The sequence below is a fragment of the Panthera uncia genome, chromosome B4 (assembly GCF_023721935.1).
Source record: "Panthera uncia isolate 11264 chromosome B4, Puncia_PCG_1.0, whole genome shotgun sequence".
Taxonomy (NCBI): Eukaryota; Metazoa; Chordata; class Mammalia; order Carnivora; family Felidae; genus Panthera; species Panthera uncia.
The window spans coordinates 22583862-22604532 of NC_064809.1; the positions used below are offsets into that span (position 1 = coordinate 22583862).

General features: G+C 43.6%; 1 protein-coding gene across 1 annotated transcript in view; it reads right to left on the bottom strand.

The window, feature by feature from the left end:
- PRTFDC1 (phosphoribosyl transferase domain containing 1) overlaps nt 1–20671 on the bottom strand; it is a 111540-nt gene that overhangs the window by 79104 nt on the left and 11765 nt on the right. The window contains exons 4-6 of the mRNA XM_049626637.1: nt 20369–20480; nt 10232–10338; nt 3818–4001 (exon numbers count right to left, since the gene is read on the bottom strand). Of these exons, the coding sequence (XP_049482594.1) occupies nt 3818–4001; nt 10232–10338; nt 20369–20480 (403 nt within the window). The remainder of the gene's footprint in view (nt 1–3817; nt 4002–10231; nt 10339–20368; nt 20481–20671) is intronic.

Here is a 20671-nt window from a genome sequence, read left to right on the forward strand (position 1 = left end):
GTTGGAAGAGTACATGCTACCTGATATCCAGACTAATTAGCCACAGTCATCGGAACAGTGTGGTATTGACGAAAGGATAAGCCTTCAGATGAATAGAACTAGATACAGTGTCTAGAATAGACCCACACTGATTCAGTCAAGTGTTCAGTGAAAGAGCAAAGGTCTCACACAATTGGAGAAGACAGTCTTCTCATCAGACGATCCTGAAACAACTGGATAGTCACTTGCAAAAAAGAGTGCCTTATTAATAAATAACACCACATGGCTCATAGACCTAGATTTAAATCTAAAATTGTGAAGCTTTTTAAAGAGAACAGAAAATTGTGACCTTGAATGAGGCTAAGATAATTTAAAAATTGTTTTAATGTTTATTTATTTTTGAAAGACAGAATGCGAGTGGGTTAGGGATAGAGAGAGAGGGAGACACAGAATCTGAAGCAGGCTCCAGGCTCTGAGCTGTCAGCACAGAGCCCGATGAGGGGCTCGAACTCACGAGCTGTAAGATCATGACTTGAGCCGAAGTCGGACACTCAACTGACTGAGCCATCCAGGCGTCCCGAGGCAAAGACTATTTAGATACACAAAAGGCATGATCCATAAAAGAAAAAAACTGATAAATTGGAGTTTGTAGAAATGTTTAAATTATGCTCTTTGAAAAAAAAAGCACTGTTATGAAAATGAAGAACAACCCACTGGCTGGAAAATATATGTGAAACAACGTACCTAATAATGGACTTGTGGCCAAAATAGATAAAGAACTCTCAACTTAATAACAAGAAAGCAAACTACCCAACTTTTTGAAAATATACTTGAGGGGCGCCTGGGTGGCTCAGTCGGTTAAGCGTCCGACTTCAGCTCAGGTCATGATCTCGCGGTCCGTGAGTTCGAGCCCCGCGTCGGGCTCTGGGCTGACAGCTCAGAGCCTGGAGCCTGCTTCAGATTCTGTGTTTCCCTCTCTCTCTGCCCCTCCCCCGTTCATGCTCTGTCTCTCTCTGTCTCAAAAATAAATAAACGTTAAAAAAAAATTTATTAAATATATTTGAACAAACACTTCACCACAGAAACAAATGCAAATTAAAACCACAATGATATATAAGCATTGCAAACAATCATTGCAAAACCAAGTGGTGTTGAAAATATGGAGCAACCAGAACTCTCATCTGCTGCAGGTGAAGGTGCAAAATTATTCAATCCATCTAAAAAACGGTTTGGTGATTCCTTATATACACTACGATTTCTTATATACACTACCATACGACTTAGGAATCTCCAGGGAAATGCAGATGTAAGTACAGACAAAAACTTCTTCGTGAATACTTAGAGCAGCTTTTTCATAATCACCCCAAAAAGGAGACAAATCAAATATCCTTCAGCTGATAAGTGATTTTAAAACTGGGATGTCTGTATATAATGAAACCATAATTGACAATAAGAAGAAATAAACTACTGGTATACCTAACAACATGGATGAATCTCAAATGAAATACGCTACGATTTACTAAGGCTATGTGGTATATGATTACATTATATGATACTCTGGAAAGAGCAAAACTCTAGGGACAGAAAACCTATATCCGTGGTTTCCAGGATCTGGGGAAAGAGTTGGTCACAAAGGGACACAGCATTTTTAACGGTAAGGAGCTGACCTATGTCTTGATTGTGGCGACTTACATGACTGTATGCAATTGTCAAAACTTACAGACCTGTAAACTCAAACAGATAAAATCTCCTGCATATAAATTATACTTCAACAAATCGACTTTAAGTTTTTAAAAGAGCTTAAAAACCTGTTTTCCCGGGAAAAAACAGTATCAGAGCCAAGTAAATGAGAAAAAAAATTTTTTCAAAGAAGCACAGTGACTTCATCTAAGATGAAAGGAACTTAAAGGAATGGTTTCCAGGAGAAGATGAAACCAACCATTTAAGGTTAAGATGTCTGCAAAAACCAGCTTTATTTTTTTTAATTTTTGTCATTTGAGAGAGAGAGAGAAAGAGAGAGACAGAGTGTGAGTGGGGGAGGGGGAGAGAGAGAGGGAGACACAGAATCCAAAGCAGGCTCCAGGTTCTGAGCTGTCAGCACAGAGCCCCAACATGGGGCTCAAACTCAGGAACCACGAGATCATGACCTGAGCCTGAGTTGGACGCTTAACCGACTGAGCCACCCAGGCGCCTCAAAAACCGCTTTATTCTGGCCTGAGAGGTCATCGGGAGAATACAGAGCGTCTTAAGAAATGAGAAACAATTTGCCAGCTGCTCAAGAGCTGAAGCAACTGAATCACAGAGAGTGGTGGGCAGAACCCAAGACACATGCCTATCTGTCCCCTGGTGTATACACTCTGCCTCATTTCCTCCACTGAGTGTGGGTGAGACTAGTAACCATGGGAAGGCATTCCCGTGATTAGGGGATTAGTTAGTTGACTTTGAGTTCCTCAAAGGGAGCATATCGTGGGTAAACCAGACTTAATCAGGTCAGCTTTTAAAAGAGGGGCCAGGCCCTCAAAAGATGGAAAGGTTCTCCTGTGCCGGGAACTATGAGGCAAAGACCTGAAAGTAGCCTGAAGGAGCTGAAAGCATCTCCAGCCTCGAGTCAGCAAGGAAGTGGAGACTGAATTCTGTCAACAGCCAGCGATTGTGGAAAGGTCACTCATCTGCAAACCTCAGCCGAGATCCCACCCCGGCTAACATCTTGACTTTGAACTTGGGAAGACTCTTGAGCAGAGAACCCATGCCCAGTGTCTGACCTAGAGGAACTGAGATGATAAATGCATATTGGCTTAAGCCACTAAGTTTGTAGTGAATTTGTCACACAGCAATAGAAAACCAATTTGAAGAGTGAATTAAAATGTGTCAAGCCAGTTTAATCAATGAGAATAATTTCATGGTTTTGACTCCAACAGTTCATCATCAAATAGTAGGCTAATTTTTTAAGTTTATTTATTTATTTATTTTTGAGAGAGAGAGAGAGAGAGAGAGAGAGAGAGAGAGAGAGAGAATGAGGGGGGGAGAGAAGCAGAAAGAGAGGAAAAGAGAGAGAATCCCAAGCAGGTTCGAACACAGTCAGCACAGAGCCTGATGTGGGGCTCAATCCCATGAACTGTGAGATCATGACCTGAGACGAAATCAAGAGTCAGATGCTTAACTGCCTGAGCCACCAGGTGACCCAATAGTAGGCTGGTTTTAATGATTTACTATCCATTGAATCAAAAAGCATCACAGAAGGTAACATCATAGAAGGAGGAACACAAAAGGGATGACACCTTTGGGGAAAAATCTCCCTTGGTTCTGTCCAGTGCTGACCAAGAGAGCCCAGGATAGACTGGTGGAGGGGCCTTCTGCTGGAGGTTCTCTGAGCTTGTCTCCTTGCACTTGGTAACCCACTGTCCCTACAGACTTCCCTTCTCCACTTCCAGGCCATGACTGCAGTCACCCAAGTACTAATACTGTCCTCTCTGCGGCTGGACACCCTCCCACAGAACTCCAGGACCAACGGTGACATACAGAGCGGAAACACGTCAGTGGTCACCAGACCTTCTTAACACTCATTGTTAACACACTCGCTTGTGAGGCTAGTCACCAGGAAATGGCCACTCAGCTTTATAACCATAAAAGAAACCATGAATCATTCCTCAAGCAACTTTCCATATATGTGAAAACAGAAAGAGGGTTTTTCTCCCCACAGATGTTATTGTTTGAACTATAGATTGCATACAGCAAATTAAAAAAATTATTCTTCATTTTCATCACATTGTCAATTCTTTTATTCTAGAAAATTCTCTATTCTAAACATTGTATAATGAAAATGGAATAAATAACTTACCTTGTAACTTTTCAGTCTGATGAAATCAACCTTCATAGAGACAAATTGATCCGAATTTCTACTGATGTTCTTAAGATGCTCTACAAGATCCGCGCAGAACTTGTAACCTCCTTTAAGCACACACAGGACCATAATGTCACAGTTTCCTATGTCTTTCATAATATCCTTAGCCAGCCGCTCAGTTCTGAAAGAGGGATTACAAGATATATTAAAGCATAAGTACTTCTGAGTGTTTTTGTTCCTTTCAAAAAAAAAATGCACGATGCACTACACACATTAGATTATGCAGGAGAACGTGGAAGACGTTGGGAGACAGAAGGCTACAGATAAAGAAGCTTTGTGAAAGCTGGACAAAGAGAGAGTATTCAAAACACATTTCTGATAACTGCATCGTCAATAGTACATTTTTGCTTCTCTGTGTCACAAAAATTAGTAAGGTGTAAAATATATGTCAAAGATCGTGAATGCTATTATTTTATCACTCCAGAGCCTGGTTGATAACCTTAACAACAATGCTGTGAAAGTATCTGGTGATGTTATAGCAGAGAGAGAGGAAATGGAGAATGACTCACCCACCTTATAACACTAGAGGACACGGGAAGAAGAGTCAAGCCCATAGAAACTATCAAAAGAATAACATCTGGGGGGGCCTAGGTGGCTCAGTCGGTTAAGTATGAGACTTCGGCTCAGGTCATGATCTCACGGCCAGTGAGTTCGAGCACCTCGTCGGGCTCTGTGCTGACAGCTCAGAGCCTGGAGCCTGTTTCGGATTCTGTGTCTCCCTCACTCTGACTCTCCCTCATTCATTCTCTGTCTCAAAAATAAATAAGCGTTAAAAAAAAATTAAAAAAAAAAAAAGAATAACATCTGTCTCCTATTTCACAAAGGTGGCACATTACCTATGTGAAGGGTGCCCGGAGTGCAATTTCCAGTAGACATCATTTCCATGGAGCACCATGTGAATGAGGTTTCTCTGGAGCTATGCAGTGATGCAGCTTGGGCTGGCACCCAATGCCTAATTTGGAACCGTCACTGTATTTTTTCTAATTGTTTCATGTCTATAAGTCCATTACCAATACATGCATACAACATTAAAACCTTGAATGGAGGCAGGATCTAAGGTGCATATTAAAAAAACAAATTCCTGGGGTGCCTGGCTGGCTCAGTCGGTTAAGTGTCTGACTCTTGATTTCGGCTCAGGCCATGATCTCAGGGTTGTGAGATTGAGCCCTGCATCAGGCTCTGTGCTGAGCTTGGAGCCTGCTTGAGATTCTCTCTCTCTCCCTCTCTCTCTGCCCCTCCCCTACTCTCACGCACATGTGCACTGTCTTGAAAAAAAACGAAAAAACAACAAAAAAAAACTCCTACTGGCACTTCAGACAGAATTAGATTTAAAATGAGTTAACTGAATGATCTGAATATATATATATATATATATATATATGAATATATGATATGTATATGTGTGTGTGTGCAGAAAGCATTACATTACATATGTTCTACATATCTAATATATTATATATTTTATATATTATATAACTTATATGTATGTGTGTGTGCTTACATATGTACACACATATACATATAAAATGGCAACCAGGCTTCAGGTGATGTTTCTCAAAATATGATCATCAAGAAAATGTATACCAGCATGCCAGATATTCAAAGGGACATTTGTCTTCAGCATAATGGAGTGAGGTGGTCAACACATCCTCTCTACAAAAAAGTAACTATAAAGCTGGATGAAACTGTCAAAAACAACCATTTCTGCACTCTGGAAGTTAACTAGAGGCATATAACAAACCGAGAATCATTTATTCATGAAAACGTTGAACAATGGGTGGAAATAATGTTCCCATCTCCCTGAGCCCCACGTTAGCTCTGTTGTTCAACCAGGTAGTTCAGTCAGGGTGGGGCACTGCCAGAGAGAGCTCACCTGGCCGGGAGCATTATCAGTTAGTGCAGCCATCTTGGTAGCATGTGAACAGAGAAAGCCAATGGCCCCATTATCACAAAGTTTCCTTTTTGAGCAACTAACTGGCAGACTAGTCTAGTCAAGGATTTGATAGGAAGTTTTGGAAGGTTAGGGTCATGGGAGAGGGGTAGACAATAAACTCTTCACATATCCCAAGTTGACCAGAATCTATACATAAGCACAGCAGAAACAAGCATAGGACCAGGCTACCCATACATTCCTGAAAGATGGAGCCTATAAGCATGGGCAGAAGAGGCACAAGAAAGCACGGTGAAAAATAAGAACCAGGGAAAACTTGAAAAATGCTGGCAATTTGAATGTACTTGCCAGCCTCTACACACATTCATCAGCAGAAAGCAGAAGCTTTACTGGCTTGAGGTATTTGAGTACAATCTCTAACCAATCTTAGACTGAAGACTAAGCTATTCAGACACAGGGGTTAAGCCTTAGTAAGTGAGACTTACAAGTAAAAACAAGAAAAATAAATTGCATGTCATCAGAGTCCACACACTGTGGGGGAGACAGTTTCCACAGAGTAGAAGATGAAAACAAAAAAACAAGGAACAAGGGCAGTGAACAGAAAATCATTACAAATATGGTGGATATTAAACCAACTATATCAATAATCACTTTAAATATGAGTGATCTAAATACACCAGTTAAAAGACAGAGACTGTTAGAGAGTGGATTAAAAAAAAAAGACCCTAACATATGTTGTCTATAAATACAAAGACACTCATAAATGAAAAGTAAAAAGATAGAGAGAGACATACTATACTAACATTAATCAAAAGAAAGCAGGAGCAACTTACTGATTTCAAATAAAGCAGATTTCAGAGCAAGGAGATTATCAGGAATAAAGAGGGGCATTATATAACAATAAAGAGGTCAATTTTCCAAGAAGGCATAGCAATCCTTAATGTGCATGCATCCAACAACAGAATGTCAAACACTGACAGAACTACAATGAAAAATAGATGAATCCACTCTTGCAGTCGGAGACCTCAATACCCCTCTCTCAGTAATTGATAGATCTAGCAGTCAGAAAAGGATATAGTTAAACCACACAGTACCATAAATCAACTGGACCTAACTAGCACTTATAGAATACTGCATCTAACATTCTTCTCTCAACTGGGGCGCCTGGGTGGCTCAGTAGGTTGGGAGGCTGACTTCGGCTTGGGTCATGATCTCGCGCTCCGTGAGTTCGAGCCCCGCATCGGGCTCTGTGCTGACCCGCTCAGAGCCTGGAGCCTGTTTCGGATTCTGTGTCTCCCTCTCTCTCTGACCTTCCCCCGTTCATGCTCTGTCTCTCTCTGTCTCAAAAATAAATAAACGTTAAAAAAAAAATTTTAACATTCTTCTCAAAAGATATAAATAAGAAAATGAAGACAAGCCACGGGCTAAGGTGGTAGGATATTCAAAAATCATATATCTGGTAATGGACTTGTATCCAGAATATATAAAGAACTCTTACAACCCAATCAGAAGACAACCCACACAGTGTAAAAATGGCAGAAGACTTCAATAGTCATCTCTCCAAAAAAAAAAAAAAATAAATAAATAAATAAATAAATAAATAACAAGTACATGAATCCTTAGGAAAATGCAAATTAAAATCACAATGAGATACTTTTATATATCCACTAGAACGGCTATAATCAAAAGGACAGGCAATACTAAATGTTGGCAACTATGTGGAGAAACTGGAACCCTCATCCTTGCTGGTAGAAATGTAAAATGGTACAGTCACTTTGGAAGTAAGTGGCAGTTTCTCAAGCTTAACTATCAAACACAGAATATCACTCCAAGGAATCTATCCAAGAGAAATGAAAAGATATATCCACACAAAAACTTACATGTGAATGATCATAGAGACATGTTCATAGAAGCCCCAAACTAGAAATCCAAATAACTATCGACTGGTAAACCAATAATTAAGTATTGTATGATTTAACTTATATGCAATGTTCAGAAAAGACAAGTCTATAGATAAAGAAATCCGACTAGTGACCACCTGATGCTGAAGGTAGGAATGGGGATTGACAGCCAACAAACGTTTGGGGATGCTAGAAATATTATAAAATGATAGTTGTGCTTGCCCAACTATAAAAAATTACTAAACATCATTGAGTCATTTATCTACAATGGGTAAACTTTACAATATGTAAATTATATCTTAATGAATTCATTCCTGGGCTCCACCCCCAACCATTGAAGCAAAATTTCCAGACATAAAACGTAAGAATATGCATTTTTTTAAAAGATTTTTTTTCAGTTTATTTATTCTGAGAAAGAGAGAGAGAGAGAGAGAGAGAGTTGGGGAAAGGCAGAAAGAGAAGGAGAGAGAGAGAATTCCAAGCAGGATCTGCACCGCCGTGGGGAGCCTGATGCGGGGCTTGATCCCACGAACCACGAGATCATGACTTGCGCTAAAACCAAGACTTGGATGCTTAACCGACTGAGACACCCAGGTGCCTCAAGAAATTGCATCTAACAACTTCACTGGGTAAGTCTCCTGTACTGGGGACTGGCTTTGGGTAACCTTACCAGGACTCAATCTTGTACCAGATCAGGATGCAATTAACTAAAGATACAAAATTAAGGTGGGAAAAGCAGGAATTTGTTTAAACCAGAGGGTTCTCTGGGGCGCCGGGGTGGCTTGGTCGGTTAAGCGTCCGACTTCGGCTCAGGTCATGATCTCACGGTCCGTGAGTTCGAGCCCCTCGTCGGGCTCTGTGCTGAGAGCTCAGAGCCTGGAGCCTGTTTCGGATTCTGTGTCTCCCTCTCTCTCTGCCCCTCCCCTGTTCATGCTCTGTCTCTCTCTGTCTCAAAAATAAAAAAATGTTAAAAAAAAAAAATTTAAACCAGAGGGTTCTCGAACCAGTGTTAAGGGAAAAATGGCTCTGAATTGTTAAGAGGGAAACTGAATACAAGTGTTTTACTGCACAACAAAAGTTGGTGTAATTGTTAAAGTCAAGCAAGTTTCCTTCCCTTTTGTTTTTTCTTTTTTTGCAGGAATTTCCACATCTTTAATGTGAATTGCCATCAGGGAGATCTGGCCATTCGGGAGATGCAAAATTTCCCAAGTTTATTTGATCACAGAACATTTTGTTCCTTCTGAAGACTGGGGCTTGTATTCCACGGACAGCCATGTTAGGCCACAAGAAACTCCAAACTAGACCTTATTTTAATAATATACTATAGTTTGAGAGAACATGCAATATGCAGGTCTTATCCAATGGAAAAATCTTGGAGAAAAGAATGACATTTCCTTTTGCTTACAGACAGGAATTGATGGAAAGATAATATCCTGGGAATGTGACTGTCTTGTGTTTTTCATACTTTACTTTGGCTAAGGACTTATTTCATAAAGTTAAATATTAACTCGGAAGAATAGAACAGATTCTTTAAAATAGAGGCAAAAGTACTCTGGTTTAAGGAAAAATAAGGGGTGGGGAGTCCAAAGTTTCAATTTGCTCCTATTCCCTGGTGCCTCTCCCACCCCCATTTCTGGGTGTCTGAAGAACCTCTGTGTTCCTGGGAGTGCACCGTGAAATCTGTGAAGCTTGCTTTCCATATACATGTGAAGGCTTATGTATTTGATCTTTGCACAAGAAATGAGAGGTACATGGAAAGGTAATAGCTTGGGCATCAAGCGGTTCTGTGAAACGGGGTATATGACCTTTAAATCCTGATGCTTATGGCAGACTCAAGTGGAGGAGGCTCTCTGAAAACCAAGAAACAAATGGTGACTTAGGGGCTTAGAACAGGAGAGAAAATGTTGTCTTTTGGAAAAGCAACTGGCTAGGAAGGGGCTAAAGAATATCTATACAGGATGGTCAGAAAGAACTGGAAATAGTATTCTAGAAATAGTGCTGTGCAGATATTTTTAAGCTGAAAATATTCCTATTCCCAAAATATTACCACTGCCTGGAAAACATAATCGTGCACAGACTGGCCGATCTGTGATACGTTGCCTGATCCCAGCTAAATGCTAGTTGCAGGAAAAGCCTGGGCTTTAAGGGTGTGTCCTATGAAGGCAAAGTTCACCTGTTAATTATTCCAGGTTAACTCAAGAGTCTGTGACAAAATGTAAGACAGAGGTCGTCAGGTAAAGAGCAATGCTTCCCCTCCCCCAAAAAGAGCAATGCTTTCCCAAATCCTTTTTTTTTTTTTACCAGTTTGCACAAGACACTGTTATTTTGAGGCTGCTACTTATAATATATATATTCTTACCATTTCCCCTGAAATGTCCAGGTAAACAGTTCAGTCAAAGCAGAGATTCATTTTATTCCAAATGCTCTGTCCTATAAAAGCTCTGTCTACCTCTATGTGAGAGAGACTCAGGAGGAGGGGTGTAAAGTGTATTGTATGATTCACACAAGAGAGGGCCAGCCAGCACAGGACCAAGACTGACGCCAAGAAATAACACTCACCTGTCCACAACGATGCCATGAGGTATGAGGACATACTCCAAATCTCCATAATAGTGCTGTGGATACGTGAATAAATTCAAGTCATATCCTGGCCAGTCATCCGTAATCTGCAAATCAAATTACTTCGGTTACAATATTTTTCATTGGAAATTTATTTTTAAAGCATAAACAAACAAAAAAGAGGATCATTTGGAACAAAAAGAATAATACTGAAAACAGAGAAAAGGTCTGACGATCAATATGACATTAAATTACATTCTGTCAACCTATGAAAAGATCAGTGGGAAATTTGTTTTACGAAAACTGGTAAAGAATCTAGTCCTGAAATGAACGGAGAATTCCATTCCTAACTTTTGGCAGGTTATACGACGAAATATCAACTTACTGTCTTACGGCTCACCTGATAGCAGTGTTTGTAAGAGCGGATATGTGTAAATACATAATTTATGTCTACGTTACATCGTGTATGACTATAAGTGACACTATGTTCATAATTATATTAATATGGAACTCCAGCCGGTCCTAGCGGGAAAAACTGCTCCAGAAACTGCCTATTCATGTAGTGGACAGAGTGCCAGCAAATCCCGCTCTTGCTGAGCACTGGTTGTGCAAGTTGTATGGTTAGAAAAGTGAAGATGTGGGAGAGAAAATGAAGGTGAAGAGTGAGTTACTGTTACTTTCAGATCATGGAGAAAGGATGCAACAGGGACGTGTTAGCACTCAACTCCTTCCATAGCTGTATTGCAGGTTCGTATTCCTTAATGACTCCTGCACGTTTCTGTCAGACTCCTCTCTTCAGCTTTAAGCTTTCATAATGCACAGCCATCCTAATTTCCCAGCCCAATTCCTGACACCATCGCCTTCCCATCCTCAGAGTGGTCTTCTATCAAGTTGTGACCCTTCGCAGCTCTCTGGGTTCTGTGCATGTGTCTGTCTTACACCCGCATGCCCCTTTCTTTCCCCCTCTTCCTCTGTATCTCAAGCTCAGCCTCCTCCACAGAAGCTCAGGTCAGGCCCCACTTCCTTCTGGAAGCCTTGCTGACTGTGCCTGCTGATTTTTTTCTCCCAAACTCTTTGTAAATGGGCTCCTTGTAGCTCTCTGTCTTTTTAAAGGCTCTCATTCAGGCTCCTTGAGAAGACTCCTGCCTCTTCTAGCCTCTGACTCACTCGGTCTTACCTGTTATAGAACTCATTTACTTCATTTAATGCTGGGATGTCCCCCTACTTTCCATCCTCCTCATCCAAGACTCAAAACCTTAGCTCAGGTTTTGAAAGGGCAACTTATGGTCCAGCCCCCACCCACTCCCACTCCAGTTCTGGGTTCAGGAATGCCAGCCAAACCAAACTCATGGCATTTTCTTCCAAATTTATCCCTTCCCTATCTTAGCAAAGGACAACTTATTTTTCCACTTGCTTAGGTCAAAATGTTGGAGTTGTCGTTGGCTTCTTTCTTTCGTTCCCTCACGAAACCCATCAGCAAATCCCATGATCAATTCCTTCAAAATTCAACCAGGACCAGCTCTCAGCATCCCGACTGCTGCCTCCCGGTCCATGCCACCATCATTTCTCCGGGACCATTGCCATAGTTGTTAGGCTTGCCTCCCTGCTTCCACACTGGCACCTCCACCCCATTCCAACATGGCAGCTGGAGCGCTCATTTAAAAATGCACATCATATCATGGCTGTCTCCTGCTAATCTTCTCCCAAGGGCTTCCCATTTCCCTCTGAGCACAATCCAGAGTCTTCACTGTGGTCCACAGGAGCTACCTCTCTGACTCGTCTGCAGGGATTCCCTTCCTCCTTCACTCTGCTTCAGCCACATTCTTCTTGATGATCCTTGAAAATGCCAAGCATGCTCCTGCACCAACACCTGCTATTTCTCTTGCCTACAGTACTCTTCCCCCAGATTTCTACATGGTTTACACTTCACTTCCTTCCAGTCTCCATTTAAATGTCACCTTCACAGAGCGGCCTTACCTGATCACCTACATAAAATAGCACCCCCTTCCTTCCTACTCATCGCTGCATCCCTTTTACCCAGCTTTACTTTCCTTCACAGCACATATTCCCACTGGATGTGACACATGGATGTCTCTCTGTGTTCTGTCTTATCTCCCCCGACTAGAACGTTAGTGCCTTCTGACAGAGACTCTGTCTGATTCACTGTTGACACCCCAGTGCTCAGGACACGGATCTGGAATATAGTACGTGCTCAAAAATGTTCAACGAGTTAACGAATGACACATTCTCCACCCGCAGACTACCCAGTCCTACCTGAGCTCCAGCCCAAACTGATTTGTCTCGGTTTGTCTCCTTGTAATACAGAGCACCACTATTCAAGGCTCTGGGAATTCACATCTACCACCGGCAGATTGTTAGCCAAATGGTGTGTGTCATCTGCATATTTGAAAAGTATCACATTCGCTCTGCTTCTGTCAGCCAATTGGCTGCGTGCAACTGTTGAATTTGCACAGAGCAGCTCTGTTTTCCAGCCCTGAGAACTCCCCGGGCCTGCTGTAACCACTAACACCACAGGTCCCTGTCAGAGCCTAAACACCAGCTGTATGTGAGGAGCCTCCAGAAGATCCTCTGGCAGGCCACAGTAAAGGCCAGGTAAGAACCCCAACCAGCACGAGGCCCCAGGGTGATCATTCAAGTGCTGCACGGCATTTTCCGGCTCCCCTTCCAGACCACACACGCTCACCCACTCCACTCCCTGGAACCCTTCCAGGTGGTGGCATCATTCACTAGTGGTCTTCTGAGCCCATTCTTCCGACCATGCAAATCCTTCACTGCCCCCTGCTCTGGCTGCATCTCAGAGCCTACATTCCTCTCTGTGTTCTAGACCTCAGCTCTGACGCCTACTCGGCTGTGATGCTAGAGAAAGTACTCACCCTGTCTGAGACTCTGTTGCCGCTTCCTTTAAATAAGACACAATAAAACCTCTGGACAGGGCTGGGGTGAGGATTAACAGAGAACGGAGAGTCTCCAAAGCAGGTAGGAACAACCCCATTGGAAGGTGACTGCAAAGAAGCTGCCTCTACGATACGATGCCCCCCTAAAAGTCATATGTTGAAGCATTACGATGACATTAGGAGGTGGGGCCTTTTGGAAGCCATTAGGTCATGAGGGTGGAGCCTTTGTGATGGAATCAGTGCTCTTATAAGAGAAAAATAATGAGATCTCTAGTGATCTTCTTCTCTCTGTTTTTTTTTTTCTCTCTCTCCCTCCCACCCTCCCTCTACCTCTCTCTCTCTGCCATGTGTGGACACAAAGAGATGAATAGGAAGGCAGCTACATACAAGTCAGCAAGACTGTCTTAACCAGGAATGAAATCAGGCAGCACCTTGATGTTGGACTTGTAGCCTCCAGAACTATGAGAAATACATGTCTGTTGTTTAAAACAAATAAAGAAAAACAAAAGAGAGAGAGAGAAAGAAAGATAGAACAGATCTTAGAGTTCCTAGGACATTTCCTGGTGAATAAGTGCCTAATAAATGATACCAAAAAGATCAAAAAAGGGGTGCCTGGGTGGCTCAGTCAGTTCAGCATCCAACTTTTGATCTCAGCTCAGGTCCTGATATCAGGATTGTGAGTTCAAGCCCTGAAGTAAGCTCTGTGCCGGGCCTGAAGCCTACTTAAGAAGAAGAAGGAGAAGAAGAAAGAGGAGGAGGAGGAGGAGGAGAAGAAGAAGAAGAAGAAGAAGAAGAGGAGGAGAGGAGGAGGAAGGGGAAAGGGAAGGAGGAGGAGGAGGGGAAGAAAGGCGGGGAGGAGGAGAGGAAGAAGAAGAAGAGGAGGAGGAGGAAGGGGAAAGGGGTAAGGGAAGAAGGAGGAGGAGGGGGAGAAAGAGGTGGGGAGGAGGAGGAGGTGGTGAAGAAGAAGAAGGAGGAGAGGAGGAGAGGAGGAGAGGAGGAGAGGAGGAGAGGAGGAGAGGAGGAGGAAGGGGAAAGGGAAAGAGGAGGAGGAGGGGAAGAAAGGCAGGGAGGAGGAGAGGGAGAAGAAGAAGAAGAGGAGGAGGAGGAGGAAGGGGAAAGGGGTAAGGGAAGGAGGAGGAGGAGGTGGTGAAGAAGAAGAAGAAGAAGAAGAAGAAGAAGAAGAAGAAGAAGAAGGAGGAGGAGGAGGAGGAGGAAGAGGGGAAGGAGGAGGAGGAGGACGAGGAGGAGGAGGAGGAGGAGAAGGAGAAGAAGAAGAAGAAGAAGAAGAAGAAGAAGAAGAAGAAGAAGAGGAAGAGGAAGAGGAAGGAGGAGGAGAAGGAGAGGAGGAGGAAGGGGAAAGGGAAGGAGGAGGAGGGGGAGAAAGATGGGGAGGAGGAGAGGGAGAAGAAGAAGAAGATGAAGAAGAAGAAGAAGAAGAAGAAGAAGAAGAAGAAGAAGAAGAAGGAGGAGGAGGAGGAGGAGGAGGAGGAGGAGGAGGATGAGGAGGAGGAGAGGAATAAGAAGAAGAAGGAGGAGGAGGAAGAGGAGAAGAAGAAGAAGGAGGAGGAGGGGGAGGAGGAGGAGGAGGAGAAAATAATGATAAGCAAATGACAAAACCAACCTTTTCATAAGAGCTGTCATGATAATTCGTAGCTCAGAGGCAGCATGGAGTAGTGGTCAAGCATATGGACTTAGAAGTCCCATACATGTGAGGACGGGTGTATAGCTGTGAGACCTTGGGGGCTTTAATTCTGTGTCTCAGTGTGTTTTCCTTGTTGAGATAAAAGACAACTAGAGATAAAGAAATTACTGGTGTACAAACAACAGATGTTGGCAAGAATGTGGAAAAAGGGGAACCCTCGTGCACCGCTGGTGGGAATGCAAACTGGAGCAGCCATTGTGCAAAACAGTATGGAAGTTCCTCAAAATATTAACAGTATTAAAAATACCATAGGATCCAGGAATCATTCTACAGGGTATTTACCAAAAAAGTACAAAAACAAAGGGATACGTGCACCCCGATGATTATAGCAGCATTATCTACAATAGCCAAACTATGGAAGCATCCCAAGTATGTATCAATAGATGAGTGGATAAAGAAGATGAGGTATATATACATATACAAACGAATATTATTCCGCTGTAAAAAAAAAAATGAAATCTTACCACTTGCAACAACATGGATGGAGCTAGAGAGTATAACACTAAGCAAAATAAGTCAGAGAAAGACAAATAACCATATGATCTCATTCATGTGTGGACTTTAAGAAACAAACAAGCAAAGGGAAAAGAGAGAGAGAAATCAAGAAACAGATTCTTAATTATAGAGAACAAACTGATGGTTAACAGATGGGAGGTGGGTGGGGAGAATGGGTGAAATAGGTGATGGGGATTAAAGACTGCACTTATGATGGGGAAAAAAAAAGTAATATGCTGTTTAAAAAGAGAGAGAGAGAGAAACTACTGGCTTATCCCTTGTAATTCTTAATGGTGCATGCAAATTGCATTGCAAAGAAGTCCTAAATCTGAAGGAATGGAGACTGCTACGAACTGCAGATAATTATGTTATTCATCTGTTTTTCAAAAAATCAAAACAAGAAATCTTTAAATAGTTTCAGTATCGCAGATAATATGCTCTAAGTTTATTCAGAACAATGCTTTCTCTGTTCAAAGGCAGAAAACATGGCTAAGCTGGGGAAGCGACAAACACACTAACTGAGCCATTTTATACAAAATTTAAACCCGGAACTCACTTGGGTTCTCTTTTTTCTCATCTGAAGATATACTGAGAAACTTCTAAATCGATAAAAATAATTTTTTGCCGAAAACACGCCTTGCGCCATTTTTCAAGTTTCTCCCCCAGGGAGAAAAATAGTTTGGAAACACATACAGAAAGCAAATCCCTGCTCCTCTCGGCCTCTGAGCCCCACACCCTAGGCCCCACTCTCTTCTTCAGGCAGTGACCATGGTTGCTGCCAATTTTTAGGCTCACATCTACCCCTCGACTGTCAGAGAGGAAAGGAGTCTCATCCCTCCCCTCTGCTTCCAAGAATCTCACACACAAACGTTGACTGGTCCAGGGAAGGAGGCGGGCAGTGATGGAGGCATGACCACACGCACGGAGAAAATGTGTAAAAGCAGTTTCCTAAAAGAAGGGCTCCAGGTTCTGCTACCAGAAGAATAAACGGGACTCGACAGACCAAATAATACCTTCATACCTTATATCGCACGCATTGCCTTCCTCTTCTGTGGGGGGTTTGGCCCCGACCTAGTAAAGTTGTGTTGTAGATGGATTATCTGATTACTTATCTCCAATACTGCCCCCATTCTTTGGTGGGGTGGGGTAGGTGGGAGCCACCCATGACAGAAATACCACAATCATTTTGGATTTTTCTCTTCTCCTTATTCCTTCCAAACTCACCGTGTAGGTACTATGATTCTCTCGATAATGCTTTGGTAAAAAAACAAAAAACCTATCTAAGAGCCTGATCTCAAAAGGCCAGATGGGTAGAGATCTTTATCTCTCCCTGCGAAGTAACACCGATGTACCAACCATGCGCTGGTGACCTTACTAGGTCCAGATCAAGTGACCAGTCACTCCTGAGCAAAGTTTCTGAACTCAGGGTCTATATTGTTTATTTGGCTTCACATATGCTACCACTTATTGGTGTTTTTTTTTAATGTTTGTTTATTTTCTGAGAGAGATTGCAAGTGAATGGGGGAAGGGCAGGGAAAGAGGGAGAGAGAGGATCTGAAACGGGCTCTGTGCGGACAGCAGACAGCTGGATGCGGGACTTGAATTTACGAACCCTGAGGTCGTGACCTGAGTCGAAGTTGGACGCTTAACCGACTGAGCCACCCAGGCGCCCCACTACCACTTATTGTTAATAATCTACTAACGTCCTATCTCCCCAATTCACCTGAAAGTCATCTGTAGGCAAAAGGCATCTTAAATCTCTTAATATTCCCTTCTCTTGCACAAACCATACTTCTTTTACGCTTAAGTCATCTGGCTCTATGCCCCTTGTCATCTTTATCACAGTTTCTACCAACTGAGAATTTTCTCGTCCACCTCATTTCCAGACAGCCCCCAAACCTGCCTTGATCATCCTACTAGCCGCTCTGTCTTGCGGCTCCTTCACCTGCCTTAACCCAAATTACTACACCTTTATTCCAGATTAGCAGAATCCAGTCTTCCAGACCAATCCCACCTCTGAAGTACTTCACTGAAATCACAGCTTTTGATGAAGCACAGTGAGTAAAACCTGACTTCAAATCTTGCTTCTGTCATTTGCGAGTTACGTGACTGATTTACTTAATCTCTGTGCCTCCATTTCCTCCTCTGTAAACAGAGATTATACTCCTATGTCACAGATCGGCAAGGAGCAAACAAATAACACAGGAAAACTACAAAGTAAGTGCTCAATAAATTCTTGCTACTAATACCTGTCCCCTCTTTTTTCACTGGTACTAAATCTTCCCTTTTATTTTTTGCAATCATCCTGAGGGCTCTCTTTTTCCTGTATCTATACTCTTCTGAGCTTTGCCTTTCCTCTCTACCCTAGATATCATGGGCTTCACCAGCACATTGAACTCACTCTGAATTTGCCTTCACTACCTGTTTCCAACTTGAGTTAATCTAACTATCCCGAGTTCTACTGGAGAAAATGGCATCAATGCCAGGGCTATCCCCATTACATGTCATTTCCAACCTCTCGTGAGACCCTCTCACTGCCTCCCTCCATCTTTCACAAGATTATCTTGCTTCCCAGAGAGCTTCTTCTGATACTAAGAGAATGGGCTATTTATACTGTTCCATCATTTGCTTTTTACATTTTAACAATCTGCCTATCTTATTAGTCATATAAATTTACCTAATTCCTTTTTAAGAGTATATGTTATTAAATAGAAGTACTATATTGTAGCCATTTTAACTGATGGGATGGTCGTTTAAATGATCCTCACTGCTAATGGCTTTGTCATTGTTAAACACAATGGCCTCTTTCTGTCTTTATCCCATTTGCTCTTTCTGCAGTATCTGACACTCTTAATGGCCCCCCTACCTCCCCCCCCCAAAAAAAACCTCTGTTCCCTAGACACCTACCACCCTCTCTGTTCTCTTGGACTTTGCTATTCATTCTTGGTCTCTTTATCGGACTTCTCCTGGACATTCTGCCTCTTACATTGGGGGCTTTCCAGATTTCTACCCATAACAACAGTTTATAATTTTTCCCCCCATTTTCAAGGGGCATCCCTATCCACTCCAAGTATCAGATGTTTTTTCTATTTTCTGGGGGCTTCCCTATCCACTCCAAGCATCAGATATTTTTCTATTTTCTGATGATTTCCAAGTCTATCCAATCACTCTCTTCAATTGTAAAAATGAATTTTAAATTGCCTGCAGTGCATCTTGACCTGTAGGCCTTACAGACTCAATTTGTCCAGAACTGAACTTATTTTCTTTTTTATATTTTCATTCCTTCCCCACACCCCAGGCTTGACTGTTCTCTCCATGGCAACCAGAGTGATTTTTTTTTTTTTTTTTTAAGCATGAATTGGGTGTGATGATTTCTTGTCAGGATACAATGGTTTCTTTGCAACCAGTATGCCCTGTATCTCTTCTTCTGAGTTTTCACATGGTTACCTCCTACTCACCCTTCAGGTCATGGCTCAAATATCACTGCCAAGAGGCCATCCTAACCACCTGAGCAAAAGCAGTGCTCCCCAGCCCTCTTCCAATCACTCTGTGTCTCATTACCCGCTCTTCTTTTCATCGCACAAGTCACTACGTGAGCTCATCTTCTATACGTATTTGCTTACTTATGTCCCTTCTCTAGAATGTGAGCCCCATGAAGACAGGGCTTTGTGTGGTTCCCTGCTGTATCCCTAGAACCTAGAACACTAGCTGGAATCCTGCAGGACAGTCAACAGGTGTAGAGTGATTAAATAAATGAACTCCTCATCCTTAGATGGAAAGGTCCTGGAGCACCTGGCTGGCTCAGTCAGTAGAGCATCTTACTCTTGATCTCAGAGTCTGTGAGTTCAAACCCCATGTTGGGCATGGAGCCTACTTAAAAAACATAAAAAATAAAAATAAGATGGAAAAGTCCTGCTGCTAAATTAAGAACTGAGCAACACATTTCAGCCTGATAAGTTCTATGTGAGCATGTGGGGTTTCCTTCCCCAACCCCCTTTACTCCAGGATCCATGCATAGTCACAGATGCCTTATCTGTGACTACCACAGATTTCTGGGAAAAAGGGAATGTTAATGTAGCAAGTTAGGCCCACTCTCCACCCTCACCATTGTTAAACATGATACAGTAAAACCCACCACCTTCTATAGAAACCATTCTGGACAGGAGGTGGGAGTGGAGGCCAGTGGCCTCAGGGTAAGACCGGATTTGATTCCAGGGCACTGAGAGATGGGTACCCTCTGGTTGACTTTTTGAGGGATTCCCAGGCATAAAGAGGCTCTAGTCTAGGAACCCATCATCCCACATCCTCCCATACGGACACACTACTAGATAGATATTTTGCATACAACCTCTCCAATTCGCTCAAAGGTCCAGCATGCCCTGTCTCCCGTTTGTAGACAAGGCAAATGACGCTCCAGAGGCACTAGCCTGTGTCAAGCTCCTACAAAGACCCCAGCGTCCCAGCCCACGTTTCAAAGTTCAAATTCCGTCCATTTGAGCTACTTTATTTCCTAGCTGCCCTCGAGAATCCTCAGTATCCTTTTGGAAAACAAAACCTAAAGCCTGCCGTGGAAAGGTCTGGAGGAAGCACAAAGGGCAGGGGGCCCACAAGAGCAGCACGCGGGGGTCTTCACAGACCCGCCCTGCTCCCAAAGGTGACTCCTGGTGGCTAGCAGGAGTGGGAACCCGGCACCGCACAGCCTTAGCGCTAGAGTATTGGATTCCTGGCCCGAGCTGGGGGGTGGAGGGGAGGGGACGCGGAGGGGGGACACTGAGAACGCGGGGTGAAGGGCTGTTAAGTGTGGGGTCAGGTCGGGGGCGGGGAGGGGCGGCTGGGAGGAGAGTATGGAAGCGATCCGAGCCGGGACGGGAGAACAAAGCCGTGGCCCGCTTGCATTTCACCCGAATGCATTTCAAGCATTTAATCTAAAAGAAGGGAGCCAAGAAGGAAGGGGAGGGGAAGGGAGGGGAGGGGAAAGAGCGGGGAGCGCACGACTCAGCCCAGAAATCGGGAGTTTGCATTTACCACGACGCCTCGCCCGTAGTCTGGCGCCTCCTCGCTGCTCCCGGCCATGTTTCTCCCGGGGAAAGCGGGAAGGAAAGAAGGGCGCGGGGGAAGGATCTGGGAGAGCCGAGGGCTGGGTGGGGGATGGGACTAGGGACCCGGCTGGGGACCGGGACGAGGCCGCCCCGCCCCGGGCCAGCCGGCGGAGAAGGACCGCGCGCCGCGGACCCCGCGTCTGGCGCGGCTCCAGCGCCTCGGCCGCCGCGTCCCCCCGCCCGGCCCCTCCCCGGAGGGTCCCGGGGCGCGGGCGGCGGCCGGGAGCGC